General features: G+C 34.1%; 1 protein-coding gene across 1 annotated transcript; it reads left to right on the top strand.

The window, feature by feature from the left end:
• The first annotated feature begins 500 nt into the window (after positions 1-500).
• LOC111505536 (venom acid phosphatase Acph-1) lies at positions 501-26,210 on the top strand. The gene is made up of 7 exons (XM_074173001.1): positions 501-660; positions 7,698-7,802; positions 13,899-14,135; positions 15,826-16,011; positions 17,566-17,686; positions 20,922-21,130; positions 25,986-26,210. Exons 1-7 carry the CDS (start codon positions 553-555, stop codon positions 26,154-26,156), a joined length of 1,137 nt encoding a protein of 378 aa, XP_074029102.1. The 5' UTR covers positions 501-552; the 3' UTR covers positions 26,157-26,210.
• Positions 26,211-26,377: the final 167 nt, after the last annotated feature.

Raw genomic sequence — 26,377 nt, 5'->3', positions numbered from 1 at the left:
GAAATCAACCAAAGTCTTCACAGAAAAAACACATGGAAAGTAGAAGTGCATAGTGAAATATACGAGGTATCACAAGAAGTTTGGCACGAAGTACAGGCAATTAGTAAATGTGGAAACAGTGAAACGTCGACAGCAAGACCGTTTCGAGGTAATTGCTTCAAGACAGTAAGAGAGGCTGCTGCTGCAATCATCCATCCATTTGGAAATGAAAGAACTGGCTAACTTGAAATAAGAACAATCTCTGGAAAAATTGCTTTTTATCCCTTTCAAATTTTTTTTTTCGGAAAATTGTCTTTCGCATAATTATTTCTGAAAATATTACTCAAATCCACATTTCACTTATTAATATTATACTTTTTATCACATCTGTATTCAAAAGATACCGGCTTTTTAATGAACAACCGCCTCTAAAGATCCAATGTTCCTTTAAAACAGAATTTATTTTTCTTTTATGATATTCTTAGCGGTTCATGAACTGATAACTAATTAATTCAGATAAACCACCAAATATAAACGAATCATGTAGTTACACAACCAGTATTTCAAACTAAAATGACCAAACTTCTGGTTATTCTCATCACAGTTTTCTTTTTAAGTTTGATTGAAGGGCGACCCCAGCATAGAAAACATACTGAAAACACATTGGAACTCTTACATGTGGTAAGTTGAGATTGCACAAAAGGCAAAAATTTGGAATATTCGATTAGTACTTGTCTTAGAAAAAAAAACTATTATTTCATCTCTTAGTAAACAATGACCTGAAAGTTAATTCAATGATATTTTTACCTATCTGATATGAAAATTTCCACCCAGTGTTTGATATTCAAGATAGGTTTCATATACAATTTTTTGTAACTGTAAAACAATACCTAAGATGAAATTCATCTTATTTTTTCGGAGAACTGAAATATGAAATGAGTGAATTTTAGTAAAATTGAAACCCGCACTGTTTATGAAAAGATATCCTGAAAGTCGTTGTTTTTTCGTAGAATTGGAAAATGATATTTTAATAAATTTTAGTAAAATTGATCTGCGACCAATTTCGCAAATGAGAAAGTCGTAATCGTTTTCAGAAAAACTTGAAGAATTTTTGAAATTGTTGAAGAATTGTTTTTTTTTTTCAATTATGGAATTTCTTCATTGTCAAGCTATATAAATGAAAAAATCCAACACAATCTTTCTCTCAAGATCATAATTGTAACACTCTTCTCGACGAACATTCTGACAACCAAATTGGTATCATCAAGAGATGAACTATACTATAATTTATTCATTCATAAATGATTGGGGTTAATTCTGTTGAAGAGATTTCAATTCCATCTCTCATCAATAAGGCTTTCCTGCTGTCAAAAGCTAAACCATATTCAATTTTCTTAGCAGGACGAAAACTCAGATAGTATAATAGGTATACATTATATAGTTGGATGACATCACAAAGGAGGATTATGTTTCTGTCACCCTCTCTCTTTCTCTCGATAGTTCTCTCTTGAATACCTTTACCAAAAGAGCTGATAATAATTAGGAATATTGTCTCTTATAAAATGAATTCGACCATTACAATAATGAAACTTACAAAAACACTTCATTGCATGATTTTCACTACAAAAGATTTTCAAAACCCAAACACGTTTTGTCTATATAATGATTTCCTCATTTTTCTTCGAGAAAGATATTTTATAGCGAAACACCGCTTTTGGAAACCCCTCACAATGAAGATTCAGCAGTAAACTGTATCAATAAATTTTTATATTTTTTTCATTAACGGAATGACTCAACTACTCATTTTTTTGCAACTCACTGATCCTGTAAAATGAAAATCGGATCTAAATTACCTACATCTCTCAACCTTGGATGATCAATAATCTCATGTACTTTGGGAAACTATATCCCAGATGAAAAATTATTCAGTGAATCAATTGAAATAAAGAATTCTGATTGATTGGCTAGGTCAACGCAGTAAAAAATGTTTTCGTAATGAAATGTAATCAAGCACGTATTTATGCTTTGAAAATGAAAAAAAACTATTCATTCGTGGTGCGAAAAAACTATTAAAAAAATTTCAAGAGGATCAACGATGTTGATAAAACCTGCTCAATTTGTTGAAATTTTCTGTTTCAATTCAAAAAAATATACTCCTTCAGATTGCATTTTCCAATTGTTGAGTCGCGGAGGAAGAGAAATGTAGCAAAATATTTTTATATGAGAACCCAACTATAACATACTATTTTCAATTGTTATTCCAAACTGCAAATAACAATTTATAGAACTTTCCTTTCCATTTCTCAGTTTCAAAATATGTTGAAATATTTATTCATACTACAGGGTCTTTCACGACGAGCGTTCGTTAGGAATTGATGGAGAACGATTCAAAATGAAAACTTGAAATTTTGTGGTAGTGGGTTCTACAAAATGGCCTTCTCAACTGAATATTTTCAACGTCCGGTCTCTCTCCGTTATACCCGAAGTTGAGGGCAACTTCCTTATTTCGAATGAAACATCCTGTATTTTATTACATTTTTTAATTCCTCAGCGAATTTCAGGCCCACTTTATATGACAATGCCTATACCCTAATCTGTTAGTTTTCGAGATATTAATTTTTTTCTGAAAAAATTTGACAGTTACAGCACCACTCCGAAAAAATCATAACTCATAGACAGTAACAGTTGAAAATGTGAAATTTCACAGAATCACACCTTAAGCATCAAGTCATGAAATAGTCCATCGACTTTTCGATAATAATTTCCAGGGTGTTCGAAATTTCCACCTAAATCATAACATCGAGAAAACTGATGAAACACGATTTTTTCAAATGGAAACCATACACTATTCTATTATTTTTGGATACTACGAAAAAAAAGGTATCAAATTCATGAAGAATGTCCTATACCTAAAATACACCCCTAGCAAGATATATCCGATTTTGGGAAATATTTGAAATGTAAATCATTCGAAGCAATACCAAACCAAGAAAGTTTTGAAAACAAATGAACTAATATTAACTCTGTCGTTGGTAAAAGGTAACTCAACATGAAAATGGATGGATTGAAATAAAATACTATCAGAGAGATGAATTATATCTTTGTTTATTAATATCAAATACAGTAATTTTATTTTGTTTATATTTTTTAAGGTTAGATTTTACTTTAATTTCAGAATCTAATTTAATTTCTTTAAATTCAAATAATATTGTGGTTCATTTCAACAGATGTTCAAAGACATTGCCGTTTTGTTCTAAACAAGAATATATCCTTTTTGCATACCACTATTTGTAGCTTTCTGTATGGAGTCAGGGATCAAATTATTGAAAGGTCTCAAAACCCTTCGTTTCATCTTTTCTTTATCACTCAGAGGATCCGCATAAACATTTTCTTTGATATATCCCCAGATGAAGAAGTCCAGTGGCGTCAAGTCTGAGAGCGAGGAGGAAATTTAAATGGCCCATTGTAGCAAAGCCACTGATCTTCGAACATCCCATTCAACAACCCAGCAACGGTATCAGTACTATGTGCAGGGGCTCCATCCATCTGATACCATAACTTCTAACAGTATTGTTCAGAAACATGCCTTATGAATTCAGCAACCACATTCCTAATTATATGCGAATATCTATCGCTATTCAAATTATCTTCATAAAGATATAAACATAAAATTCGCTCCTCCTTTATAGCGCAAAAAACATTAAAACTCCATGAATCCTGGAAGTTGCGCTGGCGAACGAGCTTTGGCAAATTTGGCTTCAGCTGTCCATATCATGTTCTTCATGAACTCAGGGTCCTCCTGTATCTTGATAACAAACCATTCGCAGAATGGTTGTCACAGAATGCAGGTAAGTTGTGAGGTTTCAGATTTTGAACCTGGTGATATTTAAAGGGAGGCCACTTATGTTTAATTAAAATCCGCTTTATTGACGGACATGAAAGTGACTTTTCTGCGTCTTTCAACGAATATTCTGGATAGGCTGTGAAGTAGGCCAAAACTACAATTCCGATGTGCTCATTGTTTACGAGTAGTTGTATTTGTGTTGATGACAGACGAAAAAGATCCGAAATCACGGCAGTTTCTTAGAAGTCTTCTCAGAATATTTTTATTGGGTCTGTGTAGATTTGGAAATCTTTCTGCAAAAACACGACAAGTTCTGTCCATTATCATATTGCATTCACCATAAATGATTTTTAAATTTGGGAAATCTTCATTATAATACCCCAAACGAGACATTTTGCACACAAATAGAAAACTACGAAATACACGTCAATTATATCGCATCAAATTTTGACATATTTGTTCTAACTTCATTTGTTTTCAAAGCATTCTTGGTTTGTTATTGCTTCGAATGATTAACATTTCAAATATTTCCCAAAATCGGATATATCTTTCCAGGGGTGTATTTCAGGTATAGAACAGTTTTCTCGATGTTTTGTATTAGGTGGAAATTTCGACCACCCTGTGAATTATGTTCGAAAATTCGATGAACCTGTTCATGACTTGATGCTTAAGGTATGATTCTGTGAAATTTCACATTTTTAACTGTTACTGTCTATGAGTTATGATTTTTTCAGAGTGGTGCTGTAACTGTCAAATTTTTCAGAAAAAAATCGATATCTCGAAAACTAACAAATTTAGGTACAGGCATTGTTATACAAAGTGGACCTAAAATATGCTGAGAAATTAAAAAATGTAATAAAACTTCGGATATAATGGAAAGTGACCGGAAGTTGAAAATATTTTAGTTGAGAAGGCCATTTTGTAAAAACCACTACCACAAAATTTCAAGTTTTAATTTTGAATCGTTCTCCATATATTCCTAACGAGCGCTCGTCGTCAAAGACCCTGTATATGATGACAAGTGAATAGACACTAGATTCGTTCCACTCTGAATGTTTCAATTTCACAAAACAACCGACATATTATCAATAAACACTTCTGAAAAGTTTTGAAAATCTTCTCTAAGCAAATATGATCAATCTGTGATTTTGATCAATATGTAGCTGTACTTAGAAGCTTCTATCCATTTCATTCTATATCAATAATAAACATAATGTATATGTTTGATGTGATCTATTCATTTATAGTGGTCTATATCAGCTGTCAATGAACCTGGAAAACCTAAAGCGAATTCGAAATATTGATTTGTCATGATTACTCATTTATGTGCATTTCAATCAATGAAACAGTTCTAGTGCATTCATTTGCTTGAAAAAGTTGCCAAGCCTTCAACCTTTTCATTTCATGCATTGAGGAAAATAATGAGTACTAGCTGCGGTAATTTTCCGCAATAACTTTTTATGAATTATTCATTATTAATATGAACCACCACATTATAAATCAAAATTTGAAATAATATGAAACACCACTCTCAACTATATGAACACTTCCTTTTACGAATTCATTTTGCTGTGAATGCTTCTATTTCGTTGTCATGTATCCTTTCAAAATATTTATAAAAATACATACATATTCCTATAATAATAACATCGAAAGCATTTTCAACGTCACTCACCATTTTATATTCAGCTCAATCAGTATGAATCCTGCCTCTACCTGTAATGATCTAACCGTTGTTGTTCTCTATAATAATATATAATAATAATAATATTTATTCACACAAGAAAAATAATTACAGAGTATAATTTAACAAATGCAGCATTATTGTGAATAAACAAGAATATACCTCGGAAGCAGTAGGTACTCTTGTATGTAGGCGTATACACCATGAGTATATACAAACAAATTATTCGAGAGTACTATTCTAAAATTACTAACAATGAAACCAAGTATAAAATTATAGTGAGAATAAAATAAGTATATTTATCAATGCAGACTACCATACAATATATTTACACAAATACACACACTCTCATATAACATGTACGCTTTACACATTAAATTAATCGCAGGTTATAAAATTACGAATTATAGATACTGCATATAGATAATTGGTTCTGAACTTTCTAAGAATTAATAATGTAAAAGACTTTCAAATGTGTTTTCATATATATAAAAGTGTGACCATGTAAAATGTTGAATAATAAATATCGAGATGAAAAATATGAACTATTAGGATTTCAAAATTCTCGAATATACCGATATACAGGTACTAAGTGCACTTAGGATAACATTATGAATTTCGTAAATTACTTTCAATTTTCAATCATTGACCGTATATAATGCAATGGTAAACCTTATTTATACTCCTCCTTCCGCTTACATGTTCCATGTAAATAATACATATAAAATAATCGGTGAGCAACGTTATACAACATTTCCCAATCCTAAGACTTAGAGCCTTTGAAGTTCTGGTTAGTTTGTTATTTGCAAGTTTTTCGCAGCTTTCTACACACTGTTGCTCACCCGTTTTATCATTTTCCTGAAAATGACTGCTTTTGGTTTTTGTGGAGCCAGTTCTAGGTCATTATATTTCATACATTCATTGATTTGAATTATTGCTTCATTTCATCTCAATTTTAACTGATATCAGCTGTGAAGATAGCTAGTAAGTTGTCTGCGTAAGCTAACTTGGTAACATCCTTCAGCAATAGCTCATTTAGAAACCCTCCCTATGAAATATTCCACAAAGTGGGTCATGGATGAGTGCCCCGTGGAACCCCTGAAGTGTTCTTGTAAATATCAATGATCTCCAACACTTTGTCTCGTATTTCTCTACTCTTAAGAATTTCCATCATTTCATATCGAGAAGCGGGGTTGAAAGCAGTTTTGAGGTTATGTTTCCGTGCGATATCTATTATCCTCTGATCAGCTCAAATTATTGATTATTCCTCGCGGAATACGAACTAATTGAATGTGATCATTGAGTTCAATAGCCAAATGAAGCAATATTTAATGCTTCCTAGTTTTCCTTTGGGGCATACAAGATTTTCTACTGATTAAATTTTTTAAATTTTTCTCATGTATGCTTATCATAGCGCTGGCCAGATTTTCATGGAGATATGAAACATCTTGTACTCCGTTATTCTCAAAACACTGATATGTTTGAAAAAATAAGAAAATATGTTTAAAATATGTTTTTTCCGTTAACCAGCTATCGCACCCCTACGAATTCGAAACTTGTGCGAGCTAAGTACTAACGAGGTCTCACCTTTCAACGTGTGATTCCTAACACGGGTTGGATGAAACAAGTGAAAATCTAGCGTTCAGTCTGAGGCTTGAAACATCGACTCACACATCGGCTGATTGGCTGAGTGAACAAAGCACCCACGTCGAACCGCCCGGCTACCGACCGAATGAATGAATGAGTATGTGTTCGCAAAAACTAAGGCGTTTTGAACTCTGCAACATTTTCAAGATATGTCGTTTCGTATGACCGAAAAAATATCACTCAATGTTACCTCCATATATTATAAGTTGTGAAATGTTTTGAAAGTTAACAGTGAAACAAAATAGATGTCACTCTAGTAAAAATTAGAAAGACATGAAAAAATGTTATGGTTTTAAAATCTGTTTAAAATCTTTTTTCCCGTTAATCAGCTGTCGCGCCCATACGAACGGCAACTCTCAAAAGTTGAGAACTTGTGCGAGCTAAGGACTAACGAGGTCTTACCTTTTAACGTGTGATTCTTAACACGGTATGGGTATAAACTGAAACAAAAATCTGAAGTAATGGATTGTAATATAACAACAGCTTATTGGGATTTTTGAGATCGTACCGGCTGACGTTTTCTAAATATGTTATTTTTTTCAGATTTTCCGGCATGGGGATAGAACACCAGATAAAAAAGTCATCTACAAAAATGATCCATTCATTAACGAAACCTACTATCCTTTTGGAAACGGACAGTTGACGAACGTAAGGCTAAAACAGTTTCATTACATTTAAAACAGTTTCATTACATTTTTATCAACTCACAACTGTTTTGAAATGTACGCAAAGTTATAGAAAGTTTGCCAGTATCATATGTCACTTGAACTATTTCCGATTACAGTTAATAGAACATTTTCAAAACACTTCAGAGTTAGACGCATTCTTGCAGAACGAATACTGTAAAAAGTAACATGTATTTTTATAATTCGAATATTGTATGGAACCACAATAGAATTCCAAAAAATGTTAATAAATCAAGACATGACCTCAAGGATTTTCTGCCTAGAACCATGTCGAAGAGCAGATTTCGGTAAATTGAATAAAAAAATTTTGAGAACATTCTTTAGGAAACTTCATATATGTTGAAAATGTTGCACCTATGCTCTTCATTCTGTGATTTTTACATGGTACCTCCATGCTTGATGCAGTGTTTAATTTGCAGCATTAATCTATCCTGCAGAATTATTTGGTATCTATATGAAATCATACGATAATGGGAATTATACCTTGAAGTTATTCATTCATGTGATTCTTCACTAGCCGAATAATTGCTTGTGTTGTGTTAATGAAAAAATGGAAAGCTCATGAACATATGATTTGTTAAAGGTTTCACAAACTCTTTTGATAAAAGTATAATATGAGTATGTTATTGGCTCTGTAAGATCCAAATATGGTTAGATCCAAATATGGTAAGATCCAAATATGGTAAGATCCAAATAAGGTAAGATCCAAATACGGTAATATCCAAATATGGCAAGATCCAAACATGTAAGATCCAAATATGGTATTGGCTCTGTAAAATCCAAAACTAGCACTTTTTTCAATCACCAGGACTGCAATTCAATTCTCGACGCGAGTTTCACCAACCAAGATCCCCAGACTTGGCTGGTGGTACGCGCGTCGAGAAGAGTAGTTATCACCTTCGCTTAACGACGAATAATTTCGGAAAAAGTGTTTTGTGTGAAATTAATTATGTGGTTCTATTGGAATAATTTTTGAAAAATAAAACTGATTACGGAATCTCCGAAGTTTGCCAGAACCACAATGCCAACTAAAACTGATTACTTTTTTCTGATATACATATATACTCAAAAAAAACAGTAAGGATTGAATCCTCCACACAAAAACGTGTTTCAAATAATAAAACAGATTACTTTCGTCCTCTCAACAAAATTATTTTCACTTCTTTCGAGTATGGTGTTCAATCTGTGGGAAATCTGGATTTCATTTTCTGTCTCTATTCATATTAATGAGACATAGCGTCACGCTTCGTTTTTGAAGATTATAATATCGATGAACAGCAGTGATTTTTCAATTAATTTTTCATTGAAATTGTGATATGTGATGGAATTGACCGATACTTCATTTTTGGCGAGAGTCTCACATTAAAGTGTTACTAGAATATGTAATTATGATGTTCAGTCGACATATTCCTTTTCTATATGAAAAAAAGTTGATAGCGTTCTCCGGTGGCAAGTAAAACACAATATTGTTTTCGCAAAAAAAATGGTGCCTTTTAACTTACATTTTGTCCGGCCTTTATATCCAGTTTCGTTCAAAGGTCAAGGCGTGGGCGGCTTTTCACGTCCGCACTAATATGATCTAAATATATGAGTGAAAATCAATTCAATCATTATCAAACATCGTGAAAATAGTTGAGTGGATGTAGTCCTATAGTTCATAAGTAGTAATAAGTTACTCGAAACGAATAATTCCAATGTATGTTTCGTGATGTTTCGTATGAAATGGTTGAAATGTGACGATGTCATACAATCTAACACTTTCCTTTCAACCGGCGGATCACCTCTGGGAAGCAATTTAGCCCCTCTTCTCTTTTCATTATATGTGAATGACATATATGAAAATATAACGAGCAGCATTATTTGAAGTCATTCAATCTCAAAGAGACTGTAAATTACTTCAAAAGGATATTAACTGTTTTACTTCTTGGTGTGAAACAAATAAACTACCCCTAAATATACAGAAATGTCATTACACTACTTATACTATGAAAATCAAACCTGTGGAAAACACTTACTCAATAAATCAAATTATTTTGGATCGGTGTAATGTAACGAAAGATCTTGGCATTAATTTGGATTCTTAACTGAGCTCATCGCACATAATCCAAACCGCATCGCCACTGAAACAAAGGCTTGGCTTGATTTTCAGAAACTGTAAAGACTTCAAAAATGAGGATAGCCTCTTTGCTCTCTTTACCTCATATGTGAGAACGCATTTAGAATATGGCTCGCTGATTTGCTCTCCTATTCACTTGAATCACATTCATCTGCTCTAATCAGTTGAACGAAAATACTTGAAGTATATTGTATACAGAAACGATGGAATTTATCCCGAACGAGGTTTAGATAATAACTTATTACTACACAGATTTTCGTTGCTATCTCTGGAGGAACACAATTGCAATTTTATATATAAACTCACAACTGAACTTCAGCATACCCTGTTTGAACAGTAAAAGCTCACTCTGTTTTTATTTACCTACTCCAAAAACGAATATACTAACTATTGAAATCTCCAATTCATTCGATGTGCAAAAAATGCAATCAGCTATGCGAAAAAACTGATCTATTTTTGAGTGTTCAAAAGGGGAAAAAAACATATTCTTTCCACTTTGTAACGTTTAAAAAAAAGGTGAAAATCTACTCCTCTCTATTCATCCATGTTATTCATTCATTATGTTTTCTTTTCAATGATTTTTTTTATTGTTATAATTTAACACATTCTCAAATTATCTAAAAGAGCAATTCGTTCAGGACAATCTCAAATTACATACACTGTAGGTTAATGGACTGACAACTATCAGAAAACAACTACTCCCCTGGCTGATACCACGAAGGGCGTTGGATTATATCCGACAGGTGTCAATGCAAGATTCTTCACTGAAGTCATTCCTGCGTATGCTGTTGTTGATACAACTGTCGCAATCAATTTTCAATTATTGGAACACACTTGCAGACCGCTCCAGGGGTGTTTGGCCACTCGTCAGTGCAAAGTAGTTTTTAATTATAAATCGAAGCGGCAGTAATACCCGTGCGAGCTTTCATCGAAAACGCTGCCTTATACCTTTGAGATTCAACAAAGCAATTCACTACATATTGTTCTTTCTTTATACGTCTACAAATAATTTATCGCAAAACTCAAACTACCGCCCGAGAAAATAAATTCAAGCGGCCTGGCAAACCAATGCAATACGCCCGATGAAAAAAGTTTGCAATTGCATCTTTAGTAGTGAATCATTCTGGAGGTCGAAGTTGAGCTTATGTGGAATGTTCTCTCTCCAATGTTCAATACTGTTCTAGAAATGTCTAGAAGGCGAAACTATATTCTTCAAAAGCACGCCTTCGGGTAAACAGGAACTTTCTGCTGTATTTTTTCAAGGAAAAAACACAAGCAATACAGGAAAAACCTTAAGGCACTTATGCAAAGATAGTGATCCATATTGGATTTGAATCGCTGCAGATTAAATCCACCTTGAAAATCGTTCTCAAGAAGTGCATTCCACATAAACGCCGTTATCCAAATGAAAGAGTTCTCAAACAGTGAAGTTCAAGGTGTACTGAGTTGAACCTAAAAAGGAAAGGCAGCCACAGTCCGTCACGTATTTCTGATATGTACCGCTCATGGTGAAATCAGATGTGCCAAGTCACTTGAACACTTCCCGTGAAATTATCTATAGAAGAGAGACAAATCTCCAATCTTTCTTCGATATTTCAGACTATCAAGGTTGCAAGTGATGTTCACTTCTCCAATCAGGCGGATGACTCTTTTCTGGATGGAATTCAGCAGCTTCAGGGTATTTTTGGGGGGCGGAGCTCCATACATGAGAACAATACTCCAAAAAGGTCTCATCTGAGCTGTATGAACTATCAAAAGTTTTTGAGGTGTGTACAATTTCCTGGTTCGGAACAGTGTTCCAAGCTTTTGAGAGCAGCCTTTGCAATTCCAGCGACATGATTTGTGTCAAGACATATTGGTATCCATTTCAACCCCCAATAAACTAATCGAAGTAGAAAGCGAAACCGATGCCTGGGTTTCAGTGGCATTGAATTGAACCTAGATACTTTCACCCCAATTCGAAATTACTTCTAGATCCTCATTAAGGTATTCAACCTCCTGCTGCCGGTGAAGATGTGCATCCGCAGCCAATGTGCTGGAATCCAAACGTAATAACGAGACATGTGTGCTGTGGTCAGCAAATCAATATATTCTTAGTTTGTTTCAATAAGTCGTTGATGTACAATAAAAAGAGGGGTTGAAGACAATATGAATCTCTGGGAAACACCAGCGTTGATGGTGAACGTATTCGATACATATCAATCGACGACCACTGGCAGGAAACGTTCGTTCAGAAAGCTGCAGAGCCATACATAAAAATGATCCGACAAGCCATCTCATCAAAGTTTGGCCAGCAAACCCTCATACCACACACGGTCAAAGGCCTTAGAAATATCAATCACAGCAGCTCTTGACTTTGGGACACAGAGGGCTATCATACCTCATAAGTCTCTTGATCGTTCAACAATGATCTGGGTTGTTCCAGAATATTCCACAACGTTTCAGAATGTTGCAGGATTTTCTGGAATGTTTTCGAATAGTCTCGAATGTGTACGAAACCATCGTACACGGACATTATCATACATAATTCCTCCACACACCCGTACCAGCATAAAGTTGCTGCATTCAATAGTATGCTTCACAGATTATTGAATATTCCACTGTCTGATAGGGATTTCCAGAAAGAGCTGAATTTGATCAAACAAATCGCGATTAATAACGGTTATAAGGTAGATATTGTAAGCTCCATTCTTTCCAAAAAACGACAAAAGCAAGCCATGGATCTGGTCTACCCATATTCAAGATGCGATAACGTTAGTTATAAGACATTGACATATGTGGGGGAACCAAACAGGAATATTGCCCGTTTTTTGAAGAAAGAAGGCGTAAACGTAGCTTATAGAACGAATAATAACCTAAGTAAATTTATTAAAAACAATAAGGACAAAACTTTGGTGTCGGATAGATCAGGAGTATATAAGCTGACTTGTGGCTCTTGTCCAAAACTGTATATTGGCCAAACAAGAAGAACATTTTTCCAACGAATTAAAGAACATAGGAGTAGTTTTGTAAATAAAAAGACCAATTCCACATTTGCAAACCATCTTTTAGCAGAAGGACATGAGTTCAATCATGAGTACGAGGTGTTACATTTAGAAGAGAAGAGTTTGAAACTTAATCATCTAGAATGTTTAGAAATCAATAGATTCAGGAATTCGGGTAATTTACTGAATGATCAATTAGAACTCAATAACTCTCCGTTACTGAATATATTTTTTCAAATGTGAAAATGGAACATAAGTGCAGGTAATTTAATTCGTTAGAAACTCAGGTAAAATATCAGCTACTTAAAATTCAGGTACTTCGTTTACAGGTACTTTGATTTCAGGTACTCCATAAACTATATATATATTTAGTATTGATGTGTAGAATTAGTTGAAAGACACGCCAGATGAAGCCATTGTATGGCGAAACACGTGTTGCGTTTTTGTAAAACAATCTAGTGAAAATCTCACAATAAAGTGTTTTTGGAATACGTTCGAATGTTTTGGACTGTTCTTGAACTTTCTGGAGGGCGAAACTTCCACTTTTCATATTTTCAAAAACGACTCCGCGCGTGCGAAGCCGAGTGGATTTCGTGTAAGTTGAAATTTACTCTGAAAACATTTCTTAGTCCAAGTTACGAATTTTGAAAAATAATTTTCAGATGAGAGAGTTATTTCGTTACTGTTTATCGCTATCCTAGCTATCATCATCAGTAGATGACTACAATCATGCGTAACAATAATGCAAAGTAGTCATATTGTGAACATTAGGTCAGTCTTTAGTTTTCCAATCAATTGGTTTGTAACTGAAATATTTCTTTAAATTTGAGGCGATGTGGTTCTACTGGCAAATGATTCGAGCTTTAGTAAGCTTTTTCATTGTATGAAGTTTTTCTTAGGTTTCAGAGCATTCTAATCAACTAAGGAAAAATATATCTGATGAATTGATCTCTTCTAGGAAGGAAAACGTAAAGAGTATGGTATAGGAAAAGCTTTGAGAAAGAAATATTCACATTTTCTGGGAGATTTTACATTGGACATTGTGGATTCCAGATGTACTGATTATAACAGAACAAAAATGTCTTTGCAGCTTGTACTCGCCTCCTTATTTCCCCCAACGGGAAAACACGTTTGGGAAAAAAAACTAAAATGGCAGCCTGTTCCTTTCAACTACTGGCCTGTTGATGAAGATCACGTAAGTATATTCTTTTTTGAAAGTTTTCTTAAAACTAATTCGTCGAATACCCATTCTTTTAATTCTCAAACCATGTTCAAAATGTTTGTTTGGAGGTGATTTGACAATGTTTCATGTTCATAGCCGTAAATAGGAGGTTGAAAGATGTACTCGGGTACAAAAAGAGCGCAAATACAACAATCAAAAATCTTATCAAGTAATAACCACTCTACAATGATGGAAAAAATATCTCAGGTTATCAAAAATTATCATACCAACTGTAAATCAATGAAGACTCCAATGATTTCAAGCTCAATTGGAACCTTAGGAAGACACTCATTGTTTATTTAACGTTCATCATGTTGACTTGAAATATTTTCTGAGATATCCACAAAGTACTCTCAATTCCAGGCTGTTTCATTCAACAAATTATTGTATTTCTCTCATTGGTTTCGGTAATTCCGATTGGACTCAAAGTGAAGATAGAAAATCAATGGAGTGTTTGGCGTCACAGTTTGTTGGTTGATGAAGAATCAAATTATTATCATCGAATATGTGGCATTAGCGAATCGAATGGTCGGTAACCAGTCAGCACGTTTTGAAATAATCAGTCTGCATGTCTGCAAAAATAAATAATTTTCTGAGATACCTCTACAATAACCACATCAAATATTTTGAAATAAAGAAACATAAGACTGATATTCAGACAAAGCCATTACCTACAGAATCTCATCAAAATTTCAGATGTCAATATTCATGATACTGCTTAATTGAGGCGAAGTTTTGGTATAAGCAGTTTTTCTATCAATAGTTGTCAATCAGTTAAGTCAATTTCGATATTGGAAACTTTTAGTTCTTATCCAAAATTAAAACATTTCAGAAGAATAAATAAATAATTCCTGAAGACTTGGTTAAAAAAATTGCAGATATTATGGCCCATTGACGCCATAACTCTCAACGCCAACAATGTAAAAAAATAATTTCCACCAGGGCAGTTGTGGTACCCAAGTGCCAATAAAATGAAAGTTTCAGAAGAGTCACGGAACTTGCACAGAAAAACACATGTTTTGAAATGTCGTCAGCTTGAGGGTCTATAGACAATGAATCAGCGTTCTAGAGAAATCATTCGGCCTTTTCACGGGTAGTTCTTCACGATGAAATAGAAGTCTAGCACAAAATTGTAAAATTTGGCAAGTTTTCGTGAATTATTCAAACTCTGTTTATCTTCTTCATCTATGATCAGAATATGTATTGATATCACTTAATTGTTCAGAACTCTTGTTATTATTGGTGTTATTTGCTTATGTGGCACACATATCCAAAGAATAACATGTCGTACACTATAAAATCAATTTAGTACACACACAAAAAAAATAGTTGCAGAACCCTTTCTCATGGGGCATATGATTTTATCAAACTTCATAATTTCATTCATCGAAAATAGTTTTCCCATACCAAAACAAAATACTATTTCTCGACGCGCGTTTTGCTAATCAAGTCATACTAAAACTTGTTTTAGTATGATGATGCTAACTTGGTTAATGCAACGTGCTTCGAGAAACTGTATTGTTCTGGTGTGGAAAAGTTTTTTTATCATTTCAATTCCATTACTAGATAAGTTCTGATACATTTTATCATAGTACTATCGTGAACTTTCTAGATCTATAGATCTACCTACGACACCTTTTATTAAATATTTATGGTTGAACAGGTTTTAGGAGATCCCCATGCAAACTGTCCTCGTTTCCAAGATTCCTATCTTAAATACCTGAATTCATCAGAAGGTCAAAAGTTATACGAGAATTTCACCGAGATCATCAAGCATTTGGAGCTTAAAACAGGACAGCGCCTCTACAGTAAATCGTTTGCAGAACTTTATTTCACACTGACAACGGAGGTGAGTAGTTGTTTATTATTCGAGGTGAAATTCAATCAAATATGTCTCTGATCATTTATTTATCACACCGATACGAACCTGCATGCACTGCAGCGTGGAAAGCTTGTTGTTTGAGAAAGTTTCGTGTTTTGGTACGTTTTAATCGACTGTCATGTTTCGTATGCACGTGTTGCATGATATGTCTGCGAACTATTTTTGGAACTATTGACTATTATCAGGATAGTATTACAACTTTAACCTCATAAATAATATATATTGACCCCTCAAGAACAGCTGATCTCAATTAATACCTAAAAAGTGATGTGATTTATCTGTTTGAATTATATTTCGAAATAACAAATACACGCAACGAAGTTCGAAAGGAGAGTCAACAAAGCTGATCAATAATACCTCGTGAACTGACAAAAACATACAAAATACGCTGATGTTAAAAAATAAGATAAGTTTTCATTTTTCTCAAAAAAAAAGTGTATTTATTCATCAATTACTATTTTGACCCCGTCAAAATTGTCCTTCTCAAATGAAATTCACTTGTGCCATTAAAGCACATCTGCCATGCACTTTTTGGTATGTACTTGATATCTCTTAGCGATTCGGTTTTTATCTCCTCAATCGTCGCAAAACACCATATTTTCATAGGTCTTTTCAATCTTGGGAACGAAAAAAATCACAAAGAGTCATATCTGGTGAATACGGTGGCTGAAGCATAATAACGGTGTTTTTTTAATCTTGGTATTGCTACTCGCAAGCGGCGACCATGTGGCAAGAAATCCTGGAACACTACGCTACAAACTCGACGTGCTTTTTTGGTATTGGCTCATCTGGGCTCTTTCATTGGGACGATGGGATGTTAGTTTCGATGTCATAACCAAATACTCATGATTCATCACCAGTTATGACCCTCCCATGCAAATGTGGATTACTGTTCACGTCATTCAACAATTCCTGATTGATGCTCATGCCACGGTTCTTCTGGTCAAAATTCCGCAATTTTGTGCGAACTTCGCTGGCACACGCTTTATGCTAAAAATTTCCGAAAAAATGGCATGGAATGAGCCAACCGATATGCTGAGATTTTAAGCAACTCCTCAAATAGTGATTCGACGATTCTTTATGACAATTTTCTTCACTTTCTCAAAATTTTCATCGGTTGTTGATGTGCTGGGTCATCCAGGACGTTATTCATATCTTCTTGACTGTCTGTGAAAAGTTTGTACCTCTTATATAAACATTTTTCTGACTCAGAGTACAATCACCGTACGCCACTATCAGCACTTCGAATGTTTTTGAGCACTCAATTCCATTTTTACACGAAATTTTATGCAAATTCTTCAATCCATTTTATTCGATAGCAGAAAATCGCGAAACACTCAAAACATTTTTTATGACTTTTATGCGCCTCACCAACAAACTAAACACGCTAATCAGCTGAAACTAGGAACAAATGTTCAAATGAAAAAAATCGCTAATCGAATGAACGCAACCCCCGTAATTTGAACATTCACCGTATTTTTTTACAGCCTACGTACGAAACTAATATAAATAAAATTGCAGAGTGAATATGGCCTCGATATTCCCGAATGGTCTAAGGCCGCCTACCCATTCATAAAGCATTTAGCGATTTTAGACTACAATACAAGTTCGGCGACAGACCTACAGAAGCGACTTTCCACAGGTAACTATTCAAATTTCCAAATTAGGTGGGTGAAACAAAACAAAAATAATAATATGCTCTTAAGATTCAGTTAGGAATTGAAAAACTTCCAAACATGGACTTGTTTGCACTTGTTTGAATGGGTATACAGTGAGGACGTAAACGGTCCTCCTCCCCTTAACTTTTGACCGGAATAAGCTATCGAGGTCAGGAAAACTTCAGGTAAAAAGGTACTACTTTTACTAGATTTTGGCATAAAAACGATTGTGGTTACATGGCCACGTTTCGAAAAGTCACCATCAACTTTTTTTTTATATAAAAGAGGGTCACGTAGCTGCTCAATTTGAAGGCCTTCCGTTTCTTATTCCAACACTGCTGTGTTTGTGAAAATATGTCAAGCCGTTTCAAATTGTTAAAATGGGTGGGCATATTATTGGTATTAAAATAGTTGAAATTTTATTAATAATTTTGTTACAATTAGAAGTTATTCAGATTTCAAATTCATTTGTAACATATTTGAAGCAAATTTCAAACGCTTGTCAGTTTGAAACGGATTGGCCAATTTTCACAAACATAGCGGTGTTGGATGGAGAATCGGAAGGCCTTCAAAACCAGGAGCCACATGACCACCCTTTACGTTAAAAGCAAAAGTTGATGGTGTTCTCTTAACAATAGGCCATGTGACCACAATCATTTTTACAACATAAAGTAGTAAAAGTAGTATCATTTTACCAGAATTTCACCCAACTTCGATAGATTGTTCCGTGCACAAGTTAGGGGAGGAGGACTTTTTACGTCTTCACTGTATAATCAAAATGTTTAACTTCATTTCTAATTCTGATATATCGAGTTTTTCAAATTCCAACATATTCTTAGGTATCCCTATTGGAAACGCGTTCAACTTTGGTTTCAACATTTTTTGATGATCGTTAAAGGAAATTCTACGGAAACTTATCGAATGCAGGAACCGTATGTTATAGACAAGTATAGTCCGGTTCACAATGTTATGAACATTTTCATCGAAGAGTAATGAATCAGATAGATAACTATTGTTTTCCAAGAAAAAACAAAAAAAGTGTTAATATAATTTATGAATAATTTTCCTTCTAATTTGATTATACATTGCGGGCGTAAATAATCCAACCCATTTCGACTTTTGTAGGAAACAAGGCAAAAAAATATCCTTTTTAGTACAGCAATCAATGAGGAATCGAAAGAACAATTCATTGAAATCTCAAACTTCAGACATCTGTTTAAAAAAAAAATTCCAGAATTACAAAAACGGTTACAAAAACAGTTTTGTCAGAACTTACTTTATTTTCGAAAATCTATTTTCTTGGTAGTTATACCTTACGGTGAGTTTTCGATGCCTCACTCTATATGTGTATATGTATATGTAAAATGGGTATATATGTATATTCAGGAAAAAAATGTTTTTGGCTTTCTACATTTCCATCTTTGTACAAAATATGTGGGAAACTTTCGAAAGAAAAAAAGAAAGCAATCAAGTTCAAAATAAACTCTTTATAAAGATGTATGGTTCGTGGGTGGAAGTTTTCTTCAGACAAAAACTGGGAAAAAGCCCCCTTTCAAAACAACTACTTTAATGGAAAAGAAAGTTTTTGGCATACTACTACTCCATCTTGATACAAAAAAAAGAAGGATGAGGGAGTCTTCCAAAGAAAGGAAGGAAGTAACTCTATACATGGATGTGTAGATCATGCAAAGAAGTAACTTTCAGACACAAAGTGATAGAAAGTCCTCCTGAAACAGCTACTTTCATATAAACATTGAATTATACGAAAGAAAAAATTCTTTCGAAACAAATACTTCTATATGAACACTGAATTATACAGAAGATACTTTTCTCTACTCAGTTTGTATTTCAAACATTCGTTGTGGAATAAAAATCAGATATCATTCACTTGAGTTCTACTTTAAATGAATGGTAACAAATTGCACTTAAATAGAACACTGCCATCCTCCCTGGTATACACCGATGTTTCGCCTTAAGACACTTGCCCTAAGGCTCTCTTCAGTACCAAATTGGATAACATTATAGAAAATACACACACTTCATTCATGAATTACGATTTTTTAATGTCACGGAATAAGCTTGATCTTCTTATGTCATCGATGACATCGTAATGACATTCATTCACCTATTTGATTTAATCCCAGCCAAGAGAAATCTTATTTGAATTGAAGGGGTTATATTTTTTAGGAGTGATCAATTTTTGGAAAAGAAAGTTTTTGGCTTTCTACTACTTCATACAAAATATGTGGGAAACTTTCGAAAGAAGAAAAGAAAGCAATCAAGTTCAAAATAAACTCTTTATAAAGATGTATGGTTCGTGGGTGGAAGTGGATGGCAAAGTTCTATGTAAGTGCAATTTGTTACCACTCATTTAAAGTAGAACTCATGTGAATGATATCTGATTTTTATTTCACAACGAATATTTGAAATACAAACTGAGTAGAGAAAAGTATCTTCTGTATAATTCAGTGTTCATATAGAAGTATTTGTTTCGAAAGAATTTTTTCTTTCGTATAATTCAATGTTTATATGAAAGTAACTGTTTCAGGAGAACTTTCTTTCAGTTTGTGTTTGAAAGTTACTTCTTTGCATGATCTACACATCCATGTATAGAGTTACTTCCTTCCTTTATTTGGAAGACTCCCTCATCCTTCTTGTTTTTGTATCAAGATGGAGTAGTAGAAAGCCAAAAACTTTCTTTCCTAAAAATTTACCACTCGTAAAAAATATAACCCCTTTAATTCGAACTACTTCAATATTGAATCACAAGGGATGTCTTTTTCTTCCAGTTTATGTCTGAAAGTAATTTCTATGCATGATTTACACATCTTCGTAAAGAATCAATTTTGATCTCAAATGCTTTCTACCTTCCTTCAAAAGTTTTCCTTCTGTAGAAGTAGAAAGGCAAAAACCTCTCTTTACCAAATATGATAACTTCTAAGAATGTACCCCTTTCAAATCATACAAAATTTTGAATTTATCACTCATATTCATATTATTGTTATTATTGTCAATTATTTCTGAGTTAAATTTTTAGCTGTGTGTATGATACAAACTAGAATAAGGGCTGGAAATATCTTCAGGCTCAATTTTGACAAAGTTTGTTCGAGAGACTAGTATTATTAATATAGGTTACTAATTTCAGAGCAGCCTGATGATGAGCAAACTTATTCTAAGTGAAAACGCCGTTATCATTAACTTTTTGCGTTTTATTTTCAGGATTTTTCATCAAAAAAATTATTGACGACTCCTTAGCGAAATCTAAAGGAAAGGGACATGAACATACAAAGATTTTTCTTTATAGCGCTCATGAGTCAAACATAGCAGCCGTACTGAGATTCTTAGGAATATTCTACAATCACATACCGCCTTACGGAAGTTACATAACTTTCGAAATTCACAATGTCAAAGGTGTGAGAGGAATTAAGGTGAGAAGATTACGGAAATAATGAAATGCTTCTCAACTGTTATTGTATTCCTTAAATTTGTCTTCGAATATTTTCACGTCTATTCCTGGCATCATTTTCTAGGCTATAGGCTTAAGTGTTCAAATAACACACAAATATTTTCATAAAACAGTTTAGAAAACCGCAACACACTACACACTTGCTTCTTCAGACATGTTCAAGACAAACTGAATTATATCTAGGTTATTCCTCGCATTTACATCACTAATTTCAATTGTAATGATAGTTCCTAGCTACATGATGAATAATAATTAAACATCATAAGAATAAACTAACCAAATTGAACTTCAAAATAGAATTACTATGGAATCGGTATTCGCATTAATAAGACCGCTTTTTGCCTTTATATTTTTGTTTTGGGACCAGAAGTACAAGTCAACTTAGAAACTCCTGTTCTATCCAACATCGAAATGTTGTTATTGAAAAAATTCGCTGATCGTAATATCATAACATTGAACCAAAACATAACATTCTGCAAGCATAGAATGTTCACGTATCGAAAGAAGCTAGCTTTGATACAGATACAGAGCGCAAACGAATTTCGACAATAACAATTCATTCCCAAATATTACATGTTTCTTGATCTACAAGAACTGTTGAAAATGATATCCCAGGGGACTTAAGTCCTGTGATCGAGCAAGCCATAAGTGAGGTTCACCTCAGCCAATCTAGCAATGTATGTATGTTACTGTTAAAAACCCTCGAGCCAATATGTTGAAATGCGCTGGTGCACCATCGTGCATAAACTACACTGCATTTCTTGTAACCAATGGTACATTCGTTTGTAGTAATCGGAATGTTGTTGATGGGTACCAACGGAATTGTTAGATTTTTTATTATTTGGTAGGTCCAGTGTAATACGCTATATATTTATTTCTGCTACGTTAATAATTTTAAAATTACCAAAATTGTTATTGTCGAATTTTTTTTTCGCCCTGTATCTTCGAAACAAAACGCCCTAACAAAAATCTTCAGAGGAAAAAGTATCTTTAAAATAGTCCATGGAATAGTTGAAGTCTGGGCCTCTTAATGAAATTTAATTCAATGAGATGAAAATAAGAATTGAATAATTGAAAATCAAGTTACAATAATTTTATTTTTACGAGAGCAGACAAAGGTCGAACAGTTATTGCAATAGACAAAAAAGAATATTCAGGTAAAAATCATGAATTTTGGAATCTACGATATACTGAGTCTATTAGACGAAACTTCAAAGTCAATAGCTGGTTATAAATAAAATTCTATTTCGCCATTATTTAAAATCAATATTCTGATTAGATATGGTTCGGAAAGGCTTCATTCCTAAAAATTTTGAATTTTGGAAATGCTCATATAGTCTAGACAAAAACCTATTATGATTTCAAGTCGCGATCCAATATAAATAATACATTTCAATCAGTGAATATTATTGAAAGCATAAACTTTTCTGATACCGCCAATTTTATCATTTGATGTCCAAAATTATTCAATAGTATTCTTTGAAAGACATGTTTGTGGAGGAGTCAATGTCTTTTTGAGTTTTCAACTTCCACCTACCGAAAGAACGTCTGTCGGAAAAAATATACCTAAATTCATATGAGGTGCTTGTTTTTCCTATATTTAATCCTAGAAAAAATTTGTTACTGACTGATTGAACACTTCAGAGCTTTTCAGTTTGCCCTTCATTACATCAAGCAGATTTACCTTTGTTCATTTTTCAGATTGTGGATGGTTAAATACCCAAAAAGACTGAAAGAAACAATTTCCTAGTACTGCACCTATTGAAACAATTGAGCTGATTTAGAGTCTCTCAAACAGAAAAAAAGTGCATCCTAAAGGATTCCCCAAATTTGCTAATAATTATACAAATTCTTTCCAATTCAATGACTGTTTTGATTCGAGCAAATTTATCAGAATCATTAAAGACAAAACTTCAGTGTCGGATAGATCGGGAGTTTTGTACCGAAATTACACAAATAGTTTCTCCGCCTTATTTTTATGTAGAGACAGTAGAGCCAGAAAATGAAATCCAGTAATTTTGATTTTTTGCGAATATCTCGAAAACGGCATTTTATGGTCGCAATTTAGCCAACCAAAAAGTTTGCTTGTATAATTACCATTGCAAGTGTCATTATTTCCAAGGAAGCAATAGTTAGGTTAGGTTAGGTCCAAAGTGAGTAGGTCTGTTCGACCCTCCACCCCAACCCGCAAGGGTTTATTGTGGCTCATACCTATTCACACTCGACCAAATGAAGCCAGCTTCTTAACGAAGCCGATTAGTTTGTATGTTGAGTGGTCTTTCAGGTCAGATGGTAAGACTACAACTCTGCCGAGTTCTAAAAACCTGATTCGGTCCCCAGCGGGGCGGGCACAAAGTATATGTTTTCTTATTAGTCAGTGGGCTATGCCTGAAGACTGGCAGTAAACAAATCTCAAGCAATTGAACTCTAAACATTCAAGCCAGTCTCGATATACCTACACAGTAGGTTTAATGGACTGACGCCTATCAGAAAATAACTACTCCTCTGGCTAATACCACGAAGGGTGTTGGATTATATCTGACAGGCGTCAGTGCGGGAATTTTCACAGAAAATTTCCTGCATATGCAATTGGCAATACAACTGAAAGAGTCGACCTTCAATTCTGGAACGGGCACACTTGCAGACCGGTTTCGGGCTTATTAGCTACTCATCAGTGCAAGATAGTGACCATCATCGACCTAAAGTCAATGATATTCCACAATTGAAAACCGGAATTCTTTCAGAGTATTTCATTCCTCTTCCGAAGTTGGAGCGAACATCACAAAATGTCACTCCATCTAGTGGACGAGGTACTAACCAACTGCATATCCGTAATTTGCCCGATTCCTCTGAATAAGGAAGAAAAACTTTCTTATTAGTCAGTGGGCTATGCTTGAAGACTGGCAGTAAACAAATCTAAAGCAAATGAACTCTAAACGTTCAAGCCAGTCTCGATATACCTACACAGTAGATTTAATGGACTGACGCCTATCAGAAAACAACTACTCCCCTGGATAATACCACGAATTGGCAAACAACAATAAAACAAGTGACAATTGCATATGCACTGAAAATTCCCGCACTAACCCCTGTCGGATATAATCCAACGCCCTTCGTGGTATTAGCCAGGGGAGTAGTTGTTTTCTGATAGGCGTCAGTCCATTAAACCTACTGTGTAGATATATCGAGACTAGCTTGAACATTTAGAGTTCATTTGCTTTAGACAAAATATATGCTCTGCAGTTTCATCATTTTACAAACAGAGGCGACACACACTGTCTCTGCATATGACGATTCAAATGACAGTGCCTCGCAAGAAGGCCTGTTGGACATCGTAGTTCATCCCGATTGTAGTCCAACAACTGTTTGATATCAAGCTTCGGAGGGGTAATAAACGCCTGGGAGTGAGCCAATCCTGGAAGATTCTGCCAGAAGTCCATAAATCTTCTTGCCATCCATGTGTTCAATCTTTGTTTGGCAAAGCCTAAAGCGATGCCAATGACAGATTCAGGTCCGATGAAGCTGCTAGCAGCACCCTCCTTTGCAAGGGAGTCGACAGCTTCATTGCCTTCCAGGCCAGTATGGCCAGGAATCCAGACCAGAGATAATCTATTAAGTCTTCATATCTTTCAATCTTTCCGCACACAATTCAATAGCGTAAATTTCCACTTGAAATACAGTCGCATAGTTTCCTAGGCAGGTTGATATCTCTGTCCTGGGTCTGCGACTGAAAATACCTGAATCAGAACCGGAAGGTGATCCATCTGTGAACCAACAACTATCAATAGTAAAATCAGCTAAAAACAACCGGTAGGTGTAAATTCTAATGAAACCTCACTAATTTGTTGACACTGAATGTAGGTACGATCTCATGAACAAATTTGAACATTTCCGAAATGAATCATTATGTTAACACGTGGCGTACCTAAGACATGTTTGCTCTGATATATATTCTCTCAACATTTTTCCTGTCAAACATGAACCTTCTTTACTATTGTTTATGTTTCTCATAGCGTAGGGTATAACTGTTGATAATAATATCATCACTCCGATTCTTGAACATGGGGTGATTTGATTTATTTAACGAAAAACATTTTTTTATTCTTCTTCTCATTATTAATTTTCGCATAAATAATGGGTTTGAAAAAATATTATTTTTCAATTACGTATATTGTAAATTATAGACAAAAACTTGGCAAATTGTTATCATACTTTCACCAAACTGATATATTTGTAATAGACCCCTAGTTGTTTCAGAGACAACAATCTTCATAAACGAATAGATTTTTTGTCGTTTTTTCATACGCTTTTTATAATACCTGTCAAACGAAAGAAGAAATCGAGTTAAAATTTGAATGAAATATATACCACCTATGCTATAAAATTTCCAAAATTGTTTTCATGCGTTTGCTAAACTCATTGATTTGTGTTATTTAAGTGAATAATTGATGAGGAAAATTGTAAATTGATTTTGGATATTCAACTTTGAAAAAATCAGGTATATTCTGAGAATATTTCGTCAGCATTGAAATGGTTGTAACTCAAAACTGGTAATACATGTAACTGAATAATGTATACTACATTCTCCATTAATTTCAAAAAGAAATTATAAGGAATGACATAAAAAATAGAAGATGATGCAACTTCCATGAAGTTTCAGTATGATCAAATACAAATAACTTTAATCTTGAATTTCAAAAGAATAATCATATTCACCATTAGTTAGTCAATCTATTTTATCATTGCATTTTCCTCATGTTTTAACACCTACCCTAGTGAATGAAAATTTTGATCGCAATTGTTTATTGTTTATCCAGGTATATTATCAAGACTACAGCTCCGAGAAGCCGAAAAAATATAAGATACCGAACTGTGAAACATTTTGCACATTGGAAAGATTCGAATTGCTGTATAAACATTTACTACCAGAATCAGATCAGGAATGTTTTGTGGCTACATCAGAAGGGAGGATTGTTGAAGAAATCTGAGTCATATTGAACATTCACATAATGTGCTGGTTCATAAATTGTCACCTACACAAATTTTTTTTTTCATCCTTCCTTCCACTTTTCTGATTCATATTGTTTTGAATAAATAGTTGTGTATATATAACACCTCGATTAGAACAAAGACTAGCATTATTAAAGAAAGGATAATTGAAAATCTCTATGTTTTTTACCACTTTTATTTGTTACTAACGTTACTGCAG

This window comes from Leptinotarsa decemlineata, unplaced genomic scaffold (genome assembly GCF_025532065.1).
Source record: "Leptinotarsa decemlineata unplaced genomic scaffold, Ldec_3_MD MMD2_tig00000199_RagTag_RagTag, whole genome shotgun sequence".
In the NCBI taxonomy this organism is placed as follows: domain Eukaryota; kingdom Metazoa; phylum Arthropoda; class Insecta; order Coleoptera; family Chrysomelidae; genus Leptinotarsa; species Leptinotarsa decemlineata.
This window is presented reverse-complemented; position numbering and strand designations above follow the sequence as displayed.